Here is a 15,214-nt window from a genome sequence, read left to right on the forward strand (position 1 = left end):
AGCTGTAGTTACTGGCTAACTTTGACAACTTGACAGTCTTGATACAGTGTAAAGCGTTTTAATTATGTACTATTACGTTTTTTTGGATAACATGAATGATATCCAATTCCTCAATTTCAAACAAAGAACTACCTTCAGGGAGAGTGAGCATCAGGGCTAGCTGTTACAGGTCCATGAGAAAGCATGAAAAGCCTCATGATCTCAGACAGTGATGTACCTGAACGCGTTCAATGAACGATCGTTCATGAACGCGTTCATATTTTGGGCGAACGTGAACTGAACGTACTGTATTTCCGCTAGATGAACGTAATTGAGAACGCGTTCATTCTCAGCGCTGTATAACGGCGTTCAAAAGTGCGTTCATTCTCAGCACTGTATTATAACGGCGTTCAAAAGTGTGCCAGATTTCATATGCCTTTCAGCCGAAAACCCAGTTAAAACACACCGTAAACAGGCTTCAAAATAATGCGGAAAACCACCCAATTTGGCAACAGCAAGCTGCCTGTGACGCGTACGCGCCTGTCACCCCTGGCTGTCGCACTAAAATATAAATATACTAAATATATCAGACTCCTCACACAAACAATGTGGAACCGCGGAACCGGCGAGCATGAATGAATGAATGAATTAGTATGACGAAGCCGAGAGCAGCTGCAGCAGCACTCGCTCAGAGTGAGAGTCTACGGCAGGGGTGGGGAAACCTCCGGCCTCCGTATACGGCCCGCGAGACAATTTGGTACGGCCCTCGAGGTTAATTTATAAAACACACGCAAAAATAAAAAATGAAAGAAATCTAGACCGCAAACAAATTAAACAAAGCGAGTACCTGTTTTTCCTGGCCAAGATCAGGGTCCTTGAACACAACACGAGCCTAACGTGTCATCACGTGGTATATGTCTCGACTGACAGGGGTGCAGTTCTGACGGAGAGCACCAGAAACGCCACTCCAAGCACTTCAGAAATGGCAGAAAGTCCATACACATGCCGCAGTTTCTGCGTGTCTGTGTCTTTAGTTGAAGCCCAGAGGCGATCTGCTCATCTGTCATACAGTCAATAACTTTGTTGTTATCATTAGCATCTGGTTAGCTAGCTATTGCTAACGAATATAAGAAGCTTTGTCTACAACCAGTGAGGTAAAGGCACATCTTTATATGATCATTATAGTTATAAAAAAATAAGAGAATAAAGTAAACAGGTATAAATACTATATGACAGTTATTAATAAAGAAGAATACAGTTTTGAAAGGGGAGGTGATTTGTCAAATATCCATAAATTAAAGTAAATCTGTTTACAGTTCTGTTTCATCTGGGTGTTGAGAGATGTGTCCATCATCCTCCTACTGTTGCTCTCAAGTGCACCAGATTGATGCTTTTAACTCAACATTTAAAAAAAAAATCTAAACTAAATACATTTGCACACATCTTGTGTCCAGAATCTTTCTGTTTTGGTGGTCACGCCACACCCTGCACGTGCATGCATACGCGAGTCATGGTGAGATATCTGGATTAAGAGGTTGCTTTTTCTTTGCACAGAATGAAATGAATGGGCTGTGATTTAGTTTTTTTAAGCAGAGGTCAATAACTTGTACGGCCCTCTGAGGATATTGTAAAAATTGAAATGGCCCATTACACATCGTACAGGAGACAAATAATAGCTCGCAGCAACGTATTGAAAAAATAACTATGAACTATAAATTAGTTCATTTTTGAAACCATGAACTTTAGTTCAACATTTTGAATTATGAACTATGAACTGAACTAGTTCATTTTAAAATATGTGAACTGTGAACTGAACTAGTTCATGTAGAAAGTGAACTTTCCCAACACTGATCTCAGAGTAGGGAGGAAAATAAAAAGTGTTAATTGGTTCAAAGCCTCTCTCAGGTTCATGTTCTGGGGTTTTGATGTAGCTAGAGTAGGTAACCTGTGATTTAGGATTCAAATAAGTCCAGCTAGCTGACGTGTTGCAACCATAGACTGTATATATAAATGGACGTAGGGTCCGTGACGTCACCCATAGGATTCTGCAGAGTTGCCGTGAAGCCCTTAGTAGGCGGAGTCGGCCACTAACGGCTCGACAGTGACGCCAGAGTCTAACTCCCGCCTGCTCCAAATAAGGGCAAAGAGGCGGTGCGGAGCCGAGGCGGGACAGGGCGGACCTGTTGCCACCGAGCGTAGAAGTTCCAGACCTAGCTCAGGCTAAGAAGCTAAGCTAACATGCTCTCAGTAATAAGCTAACAACCTATGCTAACAACACAGTTTGGCGGTCACTGCTCCTCGTTCCCCGGCATATTCTGAAGGTAAGATACCCTGTAACTTTACAAAACTTGTCCTTTTGATTTAAAATGTTCTTGAACCTACACAATACAATTGTTTTTTAAGTGCTTCACCGTTTTTCAAATATAAATGTCATTTAACTAAACTTTGTAAACTAGCAGAGATATGGCTAGTGTTGCGTGAATTAAATGTGATTAATGAAATATGACTGTAGAAAAAGAAAGGTGCTTTTATATTGATTAATTCTTTTACATTTATTTCAGCATTAAGCAAAAAGAAGATTGCAACCTCCTCCACGCCAAACTGCACACCTGTAAGTTGATGGTCCTGGCTTACTTTACATGACTTCAGATGGTTGACATTACACACAAACATACTATACATATACATGTGTGCACAATTGTAGATAAACAGCACACAGTATATAAATGTATATATATATATAAACTGTTTGCTGTTAATCTGTTTTTTGAGGTTTTGCTCTCTTGTTACTTTTAACCATACAGGTGTGATTTCATAGTTATTTTGCATGTTATTGTCAAAGGAACAAAATGAGCAACCCTTATAATTGATTTGATATTCCGCATGATCTGAAGCATTTGTTGCTCTCATTTATTTTCCTCCCATAGTGACTGTATGGATAATCGGAGACAGCTATGTCCGGCGTGGAGCCCAGAGAGCTACAGAGACCATCGGCAGCAACCTTGGCCTCGACCTGAGGGGTGTGCTGGTTCGGTTGGGGTGGACTGCGCTGGAGAGGTGTCCTCCCTTTCTTTTCCTACTCCCTGCGAGGAAGAGCAGTCCCGGATGTCCTCCTCATCCACTGTGGCGGCAATGACTTGGGGGATGTGCCCAGTGTTTCAGTTTGCTGAACCAGATGAAGGAGGACCTGCACCAGCTTCACCATCGGCACCCTGGCATGAAGATCATGCTCTCCCAGAGGCGCCGGTGGAGGGCTGGTGCAAATCCTGTCAAAATTGACAAGGCCCGGAAGTTTGTTAACAGTGTTATGGCTACTTTTGTTCATAGCCTAAATGGTGCCATTGTTGACCACTCCAACATTAGACATGACAGTTCTGGGCTGTTTTTGCGAGATGGAGTTAATTTCACCCCTTGGAGAAATGATATATTTTTTAAGTCACTAGCCAATTGCCTGAAAGACCACCCCCAAAGACTGTGAACTGCTAAAATGTCAGTATCACTGTCTTTGGATTTGGCCTTTAGAGTATGTATTCTAAGGCCCTTGCTAAGCCCAGACTGTCATGGCTAATGTTGAGTTAGACATTACATCTGTAGCCATAACACTGTTAACATGGCTGCTCTTCCTCTTCCCCACATCCCACCCCCCCCTCTTCCCCCAATGGACTCTGCAGCTCTCCAGGCCCATGCTGGGCATGGCTGTCTGTCAAACCTTTTATTTTGTATTTGTTATGATGTTTTTTGTTATTTTATTTGTTAAAATAATTCTGTATTTATGTAAATATTGAAAATAAATTACATTCATATTTTCACTTCTTTTGTCTACTGCTTACTGAAAATGTTAGCTATCACATCCAAATGGGACTATCAAATGAAAGGATAAGCTTACCATACAATACAGAAAACATTACACATTAAGGCTCAAATCTTTTCCCAAGCCGGAGCAGTCTGAAAAGAGTCCCAAGTTTAAAAACACAAAATCTTGACAATGAATACTACGCTGTCATTTATCATGACAATACAAACAACAAGAAGGTCTCCCCTAATCCCATGTATGTTGGCATCAATGTCATAAGCCTACCATAGAATGTAATTATGAAGTGCAATACCCACAATCCCTACAGGGTCGCAACGTCACAGAAGATAATACCTTTGAGAGAGTTTCTAAATTGTTCAGTATGCAGATAAATATTTGTTTTACAATAGAAACATTTTTCTCCATAAATGTTCCCACATGTTGTGAGCATCTACTTTAAATCTTTTGTCAACAAATAAAAAACATCTTTAATTTCCTTTACGACAACATTTTGTTTATAACACCACTACATTAACAATAAGCATAGGCAAATGATAACTGTCAACATTTAAGATTGTGCTTTTACTCTTTATTTAATCAGATCTATTTCACATTGAAAGTTACATCTTGCATTTTATGAAAAGTAAAGGTTTCGAATCATTTTATGACTTAAGTACACTAGAACATAAATTAAAGATGTGCAACAACTGTATCAGTAATTCAAATGATATAACTTATGTACAGGGTTGGGAGGGCTACTTGCCAAAAACACAACCAGTAACTTCATGTGAGTATCAAGATATAAAAGTAATGTAACCTGATAACTTTATTTTTCTTTTGGATTACCTCAATATCAAATGCAATGCAAATAAACACAGGAGAGAAGAAATATTAATATGATGTGTTTACTGAAATGTATAATATAATACCATAAAGCAGATTCAGGCAGTAGGTGTCGGATTCACAATGAAAGTATTATCCTACAGAACAGTACCGCTTCAGAGAAGAGATACAATTTGATAATTTTACAACAAGCACTATCTGCTCTTTTTAGGTTTTGAATAAGATTGTAATCCTGAGTTTCCCTATTATTAGAAAAGTCAAACTAATGCGATTACATCTTTTCCTATGTAACTAAGGATTACACTTCCCTTTTTCTCTATACGATCTTGATTCGTGTTCGTTGTAATCCATTACCATCTAAGCCAATACAAGTCATCACTTTTGGAAAATGGTCTCAAGTTATAAATGATGCCTTCAATGTCTTTCACGTGGAGAAGACATCCCATTGGCCGAGGCGTTGCAACTTCCCTCAAGCGTCCTACATGAAAGAAAGATCACATGTTAGAAATGTGTGCACAAACTATTCAGTATGACCCGTCTTGGTTTAAAGCCCAAGTGTAAGAGTGAACAGAGGCGGAGTCTGTGTGTTGGCTGCTGCTCCCCAAACCAACATCCTCACAAGCATTGGCTGTTGGAACGTCATTATTCTCCACATGTGGAACAACAAAGGCTTCTTCAGGTGTGCCTTGTATCATAATGATATTGCTCTGATCAGCAGCAAGACTGTTTTCACCACTACCATGGTCGACATCTGCAACCTCCTCCTTGCTGTTAACAGTCGAACTAGGAGTGTCACTGACCTCGTCATTGCTACTCACCTGCTTCTCGTTCCAGACTGTTGTTCTTTGGTGAAATAGAAAATGGTGGGCACTGCAGTGTTTTTCAGGCATCTCCTTCCCTAATAAAAATAATAAACAAAAACACATAAAATAACTTTTTGAGGTCTGTAGATATTCAACTTTCTTTTGAATAATGTTGTTTTAAATGTAAGAGTGCATTATAAAAGACAATAGAGGGCCAACATGTTAACTATTCAGTTAATCTTTTCAACAATTACGTGTTTCCAAGATTCAGATTCAAAGGATTGATGTCATAGCACATAGGCTACAGTGTAGGAATGGCAATGCAAATCATCTGTCCCGAGCTCCTCCAACAATGCAACATAAAACAATAAAATAAATTCAAAATTAAATTAAGAATAATAAATTAGTGCAGGCAGAAATCTATATACACGTAAATATAATAAGACATATGCAAGAACAGAATGTAAAGATAAATATTGTATAGTAAAATTAAATCATTTTTTTTTTTACAGTGATAGCTGTTAAGATAAATAAGTTATAAGATGACAACAGATGAATGAATGTTGCTATTAAAATAACGTAAAAAAGGTAATATAATTCATCTGTTTTTTAACATAGAGTATGTGGGGGAAATGGCAATTCTCTATCTATGATAAAGAGTCTTTGCATACATTGAAGAGAAATGTGATGGTTTGCAAAAAAAATTCGATTTTTATGTTTCTATACTTAACTGGCAAAATCTTAATTTGGCCTTTAATCAAAAGAACATTACTCATCACTGATGTGCAAGCTGTGCCATAGCAATTATTTAGCATTGTATGATGTATAACATGTATTTAATTAGTAACAACAATTTACACTCACAAATGGAACCAAGTTATTATTATTTTTTAAAAGGATCTGTACCCATGAGTCCGTGCTGAAGGGATGACTCTCAAAGTGTTCACTGCACAGGCGAGAAGAAACGTTGGGGGTCCATGTATTCCTCCGGATGTTCAGCACCCACTGGTCCAGCCTGTCTGGATCACCGAAAGGAAACCTTTATTCAAAAATACATGAAAACCGACCCAAAGACAACAGGAGGGTTAATGCCATATTCACTTAATAACGCATGAACAACTTTTACAGATATTTCTATATAGTCTGTGTTGGTAAATGTAATCTAGGTTGCACATTTCCTGCTGAAATACATGCCTGCCAAGTTACTGCGTGGCACTTTGGTTTTGATAAAACAGTGTAGTTCCACTATATAAGCGTTACATTCATAATCAAACGAGACAATATGCAAGATAAATAGCTATTTGTTGTTATTCTTAATGCTTGTCATTCACACGTTAAGAAAATAAAATAAGTACCGATACATAGCAGAACAATTGTGGCGATGTTCAGCTTAATAAGCCTTGTTCAACATCATTTCTTTAGCTAATACTATAGCGGGCTGCAGGCGAACCAAGTCCGCGTTTCGCTGCATTCCTTGATCTCCAGTTATAACGCCGGGCTCCGAAGCTAACGGAGCCGCAAAGGGCTAGCTACGGCTCCGGTTAGCTTCGGCGGCGGACTCCGGCGGCCACCACTGGGATAATTGGGTCCTCTATTAACATTTGCTCCCATTTAGCATTATGGGTGTCATAGCCATAGACTATAAAAGTCTTACCCAAGGCTGAATCATAAACTAAACTGTATATATATATACACATGTATAAAGGGGTACGTCCTTAGCTGGCTAATAAGCTGCATAACAAGCTAAGCTAACAAGCACACAAACACCTGCTAACGGGGTTAACATGTATAATATTATCATTTTACTCACCGAAAAAAGCTGAGAGTAGACTTCTTGGAAGTTCTGTTAGTACATTCAAGCGCACAGCACGACATCTTAATTGTCTGGTATATCACCACGAACACGGCTAAAGCTAAAGGGTCAAGTACAGTACTATGACTAACTAACGTTGTAGCCTCTATGGTTGTAGCCTAGCAGAGTGGACAAGTTGCTGTTAGCTGACAGTGAGGCATGTACGTGTCCATCAACGTGACCACGCCCTAATTAATGCAAAAACTTTAAGACCTAATATGAATAAAAGGGTCGTGTTAGAAAACAATTCACTCACAGATCCATAATCATGAAGGTGGAATCTAACTATATCGATAATAAAAATGTATGGAGCCAGGGACAGAAACATGTTTTTTTCTGCTGTAAAGTTGGGCATTTTAACATGGGGGTCTATGGAAATTGCTCCTTTCTGCAGCCATCGCCTATCGGCCAATATATGAACTGCAGTGTGTGGCACTTCCGTATTGGCTTCCCGGCTGTTCCCCAGAGTTTGCCGCTTGGTTGCAACAGATTACAGAGTGACAATACATTAGCTCACATCAACTGGTAGCTAGCTATGTGTGTGTAGCATGAAGGGGCTACACATTTATTTTCGTTTTGTAACCCTCTCGTTTAAAATGATAAATATCTAAACCCAAACTTAGGTTTCATCAAAGATTCTTAATGAGAGGTTGAAAACCGTCTCTGCTTTCATGGAAACCCCAGAACCTGGTTGTGACGGCTGCTGTTCTTTACTGTATGGTTAGTATAATCCATGAAGGGTCCAATTATTTGTATTGGCCAGTGTTAGGTAAGTGCTGGTTTTGTCCCCTACATCTATGTTAAGCTGTTCAACGTTCTACTAACACTATTTGATGTAGTTATAATATAAGATAATACATTGAGAGAGCTGAGACAGGCAACACAAGCGTATCTGTTTGAATGTCCTCAAATGACAGTATTCCAAACAGCAGAACTTCTGTGTATGTGATGTGACTGACAACCTGACATGGTTTAGCCTTTTCCCACACCTACTACTTGCCTGATCAGCCTGCTCTCAGCTTTCTCTTTTGTCTGTGTTGTATTGAAGCAGTGTCCTAAATGTAAAATGACTGACATTTTGTTTTAATTTGTAGATTGTCTTTGAGAACTGCTCACCTGTGGAGATTGCAGTGGCAAAGTGTTCCTGTGTAGCTGGAACAGCACTCTGCAACTCCACACTCAACCTGGCTGCTGTCCCCCCTGTCCTCAGCTGCACTGAAACAGAGCAGCGATGGCACAAGCCAAGAACCATGGTAAGTACAGTATGTGTTCACAACCATCCACGGTTTAATGAGTATTTCCTTTGTGCCAAGAGCTGATCTAGTATGTTGCATCAACGACCATTTCAATTAATTTGACAATTCTTTTGTGTAATTAATAGGGTGTGAAACCAGGCAGAGTGAGTGACATGGTGTTCACTTCCACTAAGCCAAAGCAGTTTACAGTTGCTGACGGTGTAAGGTAATATCTATTGTCCCAAGTAATTGTATGTAGCCTGCTACAACTTTGTGATTTGTTGTCTGAGTGTAAAATTGTTCTTAAAGTCCTAATTATCATATAAAGATGTTCAAAGGAGTACACGTTACAAGGCCGTGCGGGGGGAGCTGCCAGACCCAGATGTCCTCAAAGTCAGCGAGGCAGACAAGGACTTCTCAGCAGACATCGCACCACGAAAAAAAACCGAATGGCTCACTACTCAACGACTAACACTCTTTCAGAGGATATGCACACATTATATATATTTTTTGCATCTACTTTCTGGATACTTTCATCTGTTATATAAACTAGTATTACTTAAATATGCAGAGACTAATTGAAATGTTGAAATATGTATTTTCCCCCTGATATAACATCAACCTATGTTTTGTAAAAGTTTATTAAATTAATCTGTAAAATGTTATCATATTGTGGATTTATTAAATTATGTATTTTCCTTTGCTATTTATGTGTGCGTTTGTTTTGAGGATATAATTCAGTAGTACCTAAACATAGTATGGTATAACTGATTTTTGTAATGAAATACACAATTGGTTTGGGAGCAAGAAATCTTTTAATCGTTGTTGCCCAGGCTTGCCGAAATGAATGGAAACTTATCTCCCGATTATAACATTGTGTAACTTGCTGCTGTTAAATACTGTCAAACTATTTGCTTAATGTGCAATATATACTTTATATACATATGCCATCTTTAATAACTGTAATATATACCGGGCTGCTAAATCCTAAGAACTGCTACAGGATTTGATTTGTTTTTGATCTGTATTTTTGAAAATTATGTAACTTTATCTTTTTGTTATCATATTGTTTATTATATTATAACTTAGTACTTTTTTAGCATATTGTTTATTATATTATAACTTAGTACTTTTTAACGCATGTAAGATATTCAACACTAAGCTGTCTGTGGCTCTTTCCTGCTGTAACGCTGCAAATGTCCCCTCTGTGGGACTAAAGGTATTCTGATTCTGATAACGGGACGAATTTGTACAAAGGGGCACACAGCAATGTAGTGCCGACTTTCTTACACGCTGGAAGGCCAATCGCTTTTCTTTACCTCGAAATCCGCTCATTCTTGCTCTCGGTGTGACATAACAAACTGTCAAGCTGTCAAAACTACTCAAACAGGAAGTACTCAGCCGCCGGAAGTTGATAGCCGCCATCTTGTGCACAGAGCCAGATTGTTCATACTTGCCCTCTTCCTCTCCTCTCTTCTTTCAGTCTTCCGTTACTGTTTCTTCTCTTCTATTTTAATCACCTCAACACATCTCTCTCCTGTGTTATCTTCTCATATCTACTCTTGTTTCCTTCCCTCTCAATTCAACTCCAACTATTTACAATGTCTAATTAGTGTGAATGCTATTTATAGCATTCCACGAGTTCTTCAATTCTTTAGTGTGAATGCTGTTTACCGAATCTTTAATCCCCTTATTATTTCAGCCAATACTTTGTCTCTCCATAACTTCAGCCTACTTTTAGCTTTCACAGTTTACAGCATTCACACATTTTCTAGTTTTCCAGTACCTCTTCAATCAACCATAGGCGGCGCGTGAAGCTCAGGTTTGGGAAGGCTAAATAACTTTTTTTTCATCTTACGCTGCCCGCCTCCGGTGTCTATAGAGAAGAGATCAACTCGGTGAAAGCACCGCCTGCTGACCGATCAGAGCTCAGTGTGCGGAGTTTAAATCTAGTCATATTACAGGAAAAAGGAAATGCAGTTTGAACTGCCGTATGCGGAGAAGACGCCGACGTGTCGCACTTATCATTCATATCACACTGACATCACATCATCAATCAGATCATCGATATCACAATATTTCCTTATCGGAGTCAGCTTCTCGAGCCGTATCTGGCCGTGCAACACTTAGTTACATTGTCATATACTGTATGCAGACGTATTATTTTTAAGCAACACATTAAGTTGACGAAACACTCAACTCAAATGTAATAAAGTCAGATCCCCTCGTGTCTTAGATGGGGCAGTATCATAAAACTGTTGTACGCTTTCAAACACTCGGTAGTTTATTTTTTAACGAGTTGTTCTGTATTCTCCTTGCAGGTGCAACTATGTGGCTTGTATCCTGGATTATATGTTTAAGTCATCATGGATGTTTAAAGTTCATTTGTCTAATATTAGTTTACTTTTCATTAATGTAGTATGACGCTGCGCTGTCAGTACACTTGTCCCTGTTTGTGATTGGTCAAATGTAGCTAACCCCGCCCCTTTCACGTGAACGCGTTCTCAGCTGGAGAGAGAAACCCTGGCTTGATTTACCGAGTTGATAACCAGCGTCGTAGGACCGCTTAGCGAGATCTCGTTTGTTAGGGTTAGTTAAGATAACTCAAACGTATCCAGGCTCTGTTGAACTGGCTTCGTAGTAGGGCACAGGTGGCTGCATAGCGCTAATGTCAAAGACACACACATTAGACATTATATATATTTTACCAGGATGCAGTGACAAATATTTGGGAAGTCTTCCCTAGCTATACAGCACCCGCCGCCCCTGCAAATAACACAAAGGAAAAACCCAAGCAGTTTGACTTTCTTTTGAAAACGATGATCAAAGGTTTATGTTTTAATAATTTAGATTGTTTTTGCTTCCCAACAAAAACCAAGAATCATTCATTTTATATGAATTCCATTGAAATCTGAGAGCAGGTGATGATAAACATGTCTGTAACCATGCTGCCACTTTGAGTTTCACGCCATGCCTGCCTGAATATACTCTATGCAAGTAGGCCTACTATGGTGTATTGAATAGTGCTATATATATATATTAGACTCTGTAATCTTAACTATATCTGATAGCTCAAGCCCTCCTTTCGTTAGTCTTCCTTTAAAACAGAGGATGAATGTCTTGTTTGTCAGAAAATAGCCTACTGTTGAGTACATTTTAGGTTTGTACGTTTACGTCCGTGTGAAAGATACACATAAGTATTGTCCCTGTCCATTAAACACCTGTTGTTCCCATAACCAGAAAAAGAGTGATGGTACTTTTCCCAATAAATAATGTCGCTAAGACTGATCACTTTGAAGCATTCCTAAATTAAATTAAAAGAGCAGGTTCAGCCCGTTGGTCATCCACACACCAGGTGCCGTAAATACCTGACCACATGATCATTGAATGATATACAGCTGTGTGGTTCAAACAAACAGAATAATAAGCAACGGCTCAAATCTGTGGATCAAAATGTAAAAATGCGTCAATATTTTTTACTAAATGTATTTAAAAAAAGGTGTAGACATAATTCCTTTGATTAACCCCTGGAGCAACCATGTGAATATGTAACATTCATGAAAATAAAGGTTAGATAAAAGGACTTCTGTTCACACACTTTATTGTTATCATGTTAACAAAACAGGTGAACACGTAACATCTCAGCTGCTAAGGACAAGTTGTGCGAGATGCACAAACTGAGGGAAAAGTATTTGAACAATGCCCATCGTTCCACTTCCCCTTCCAGTTGTTGAGTACACAGTCTTCACCTCGTCGTCCCCTGTTGTTTGGTTGTCCTTTATACCAAAATAAATACTTGGCTGCACACCCATCAGACCACATCCAACTTCCTTCTTTGGCGATGTCATGGAGTCCGATCCATGTATATCCCTCAAGAGGGTCAGAGCTTTTAATCAGGAATTTGACAAAATCCTCTTCCACTGTGTTGTGGATAGACACCAGGTTGCCTCCCTGGGACACACAGTAGAGCTCTGCATCAGCCCAGGTCCTCTCCGTGTTGAAGTACCTGTAGCAGCGGCCGTTGAAGGAGAGCCAGAAGGAGGGACAGGTCTCTTGCTGTAGCTCCATTGGAGGGTCATCTGAAGAAGACACAGCACCCAGAGCCAGGCCCAACAGGAAGCGGAAAACCAGCATGATGATGTCACCGTCTCTGTCTGTTAAAGTTGCACTGAACCGTTGGAGAGGATGGAGATTGTGAAGGTTCATGTGACAGGCTGCTTATATATGTGTGGGAATGTGACGTCATTGTCACGTGACGTGATCACATGACCGGTGCCCGGTAAAATGTAAGTTATAAAAGTTTTTCCGGCAGTTTCAGAAAACCTCTTGGCTGCACGCTCACCGTTATCTCCCTGAAGGTAGGACTCGCGGGTTTAAGGTTGTGTTATGGTATTTTCAATGAACCTATGGAAGGGTCTCAGGTCATTTTGGATGTCATTAGGGCGAGGGCAAGATACGTTTTACCATCATTGAGGGAAACTCTTCAGACATTCAAAGCACGAGACCTGGGGCCTCATTTATAAAGCTTTGTGTAGGATTCACGTGGGAAGGTGGCTTACGTAGGAAGCAAATAAATACGTATGGACATTTTCCGATTCATAAAGCATAGCGCGGGGCGCAGCTTTTGCGAGCTTCACGTAATGCCCATATTTGCCTATACTTACTCAAAGAAACGCCCCGTATTAATATTCATTTTTGACTGACTACATTAAGAAGATTGCAGGAAATGACGAGAACAGTTAAAAAAGACATTTCACACCGAGTCAGATTTTGGTTCTTTTGGGGAGGTGGAGACAAATCACATTGTTTGGTGGATGCCGTTTGAACCAGAGTAGCAGCATGGAGGTCGGATCGTCACCAAAATAAACAAGTGGTCCGAAAAGTTAAGTTAAAGTGAATGACAAACGAAATACACATAGCCTAACCTTCCTCAGGCAGTGTGTTTGTGCCGGGGACAGGAGACCCCCCCCCCTTGATGAGAAACTGTAAGAAAGTATCGGGGGATCCCTCCGGAGTGGAGTCATGGCGACTGGATCTGAATTATTAATTTGTATTTGGTAGTTTGTGTTCCAGCTGTCGATCAGCTGTGCGCAGCCTCTCCACTGCAGCCTGTGTGTCTCAACCCCCCTCCCCGCAGCAACTCTATATCCACCAGTTAAAATGAAATAAAACACATGTTGTGTTAAATTAGCTGCACAATTTACCACAGGTGTTCTTAGTTTCCATACCTCCTGTGTTTTACGAGCGACTTATCAAGTATTGGCAAACGGCATAAAACATGATTAAAAATGATGGTAGCCTATATAAAACCATGCTCATATCTATCTAACTTATAGAAAAGCAAAAAAAAGAAGTAATTCTGTCCTGCTTATCGCATCATTATGAGAATACATTTCTTAACAAGAGAACATGTCATCGAGGGGTGATCAATAACATTTCCGTATTTATTTATTCCTCCAATGTGTTTGTGTGCACTGACTCAGTGCACACAAACACAATATTCTTAAAAATTCTGTTGGTAACTTAATAATATAATATATGTTGGGTGTTACCAAAATAAATGTGCAATTTATTCAATTTTCTTACTTATACATTTGAATAGTTGTCCTTTTAGGAATGTATGATGTTTTCTGTCTCATTAACTCGTTTTTTTATTATTTTGAAACCCATACATTCATTCAATCATATCTCCAAAACATTTAGGAAAATGTTACAGCAGTTGTTTTTAAACACATCACTTCAGAAATATTATACATTTAAAAAGGAAAAGAAAATGTCAAAGATCCTCCTAAATTATCCAAACCCTGAACAGCTTCATCATTAAACCTTTGACTTCCTGTTTGCAGGTGTTTGGGCTCCACCCTAACGCTGACATCACCTACCAGACCAACCTGGCCAATGAGACGCTCCGCACCATCATCAGCATCCAACCAAAGGACTCCGGGGGCGGGGCCGGGGAGACGAGGGAGGCCAGCGTTCAGAGACTCGCCGCCGAGATGCTGGAGAAGCTGCCGCCGGACTACGTGCAGCACGAGGTGCGTTTGGTGACTAAGATTCATTCCTATGGAAGTAAAAGGACTTTGAGATGGGTCTCGGAGGAAAAGTATAAACACATTTGTATTTGGTAAACAATAAATGCAGTACTAATAATAAGCAGTAATAATCAATCAATCACTTTCCACTACATTCAATTAGTTCCATTTTAGGTTAAAAAAAAAATAATAATAATGATTATGGAGCCAGGGGAGATGATTTATTTTCTGAGGAAAAACTCTTAAATATACAATAAAATGACATCCTGACAACATTTCTGTCTGATAACTACAATACATATGAATACAGAGTTTGTGTTATGAATCATAATTAACCTATACACTAGTGATATGGTCCTCTGCAGAAATGTTGAGTAACTGTGGAGTGTGTTTTGAAGGTCAAAGGTCAGCTGAAGAAGATGGGTCCGCTGCAGCCAATGAACATCTTCCTGCGACAGGAAGTGGAGCGCATGCAGCGCGTCATCGGCCTCGTACGGAGCATGCTCACCGACCTCAAACTGGCCATCGACGGTCAGCACACACACACACACACACACACACACACACACACACACACACACACACACTCACACTCACACTCACACACACATTCTACAAACACTATTATGGCAAATGTGATATCTATTTACAAGTATATTTAACGTTATTATGTGTGT

The 15,214-nt window shown here is 39.7% G+C and overlaps 2 protein-coding genes across 2 annotated transcripts; both read right to left on the reverse strand.

Moving 5' to 3' along the window:
• Positions 1 to 4,338: 4,338 nt before the first annotated feature.
• On the reverse strand, positions 4,339 to 7,718 carry LOC139433027 (THAP domain-containing protein 3-like). Its single transcript, XM_071201876.1, has 4 exons — positions 7,229 to 7,718; positions 6,325 to 6,457; positions 5,434 to 5,513; positions 4,339 to 5,093 (listed from the first exon to the last, which is right to left on the reverse strand). Exons 1-4 carry the CDS (start codon positions 7,291 to 7,293, stop codon positions 5,030 to 5,032), a joined length of 342 nt encoding a protein of 113 aa, XP_071057977.1. The 5' UTR covers positions 7,294 to 7,718; the 3' UTR covers positions 4,339 to 5,029.
• A 4,371-nt stretch (positions 7,719 to 12,089) lies between these two features.
• LOC117440198 (ladderlectin-like) lies at positions 12,090 to 12,695 on the reverse strand. The gene has a single exon (XM_034076494.2). The coding sequence runs from the start codon at positions 12,637 to 12,639 to the stop codon at positions 12,154 to 12,156; it is 486 nt and encodes a 161-aa protein (XP_033932385.1). The 5' UTR covers positions 12,640 to 12,695; the 3' UTR covers positions 12,090 to 12,153.
• Positions 12,696 to 15,214: the final 2,519 nt, after the last annotated feature.

Source organism: Pseudochaenichthys georgianus, chromosome 3 (assembly GCF_902827115.2).
Source record: "Pseudochaenichthys georgianus chromosome 3, fPseGeo1.2, whole genome shotgun sequence".
NCBI lineage: Eukaryota > Metazoa > Chordata > Actinopteri > Perciformes > Channichthyidae > Pseudochaenichthys > Pseudochaenichthys georgianus.

What these genes read in the sequence shown, in the direction of transcription:
- LOC117440198 (XM_034076494.2), bottom strand. Translation starts at nt 12,639, where the DNA reads ATGCTGGTTTTCCGCTTCCTGTTGGGCCTGGCTCTGGGTGCTGTGTCT.
- LOC139433027 (XM_071201876.1), bottom strand. Translation starts at nt 7,293, where the DNA reads ATGTCGTGCTGTGCGCTTGAATGTACTAACAGAACTTCCAAGAAGTCT. An exon ending in TCTACTCTCAGCTTTTTTCG is followed by an intron (nt 6,458 to 7,228) that starts GTGAGTAAAATG and finishes TTTTGAATAAAG; the next exon opens with GTTTCCTTTCGGTGATCCAG. An exon ending in CCTTCAGCACGGACTCATGG is followed by an intron (nt 5,514 to 6,324) that starts GTACAGATCCTT and finishes TATTTTTATTAG; the next exon opens with GGAAGGAGATGCCTGAAAAA.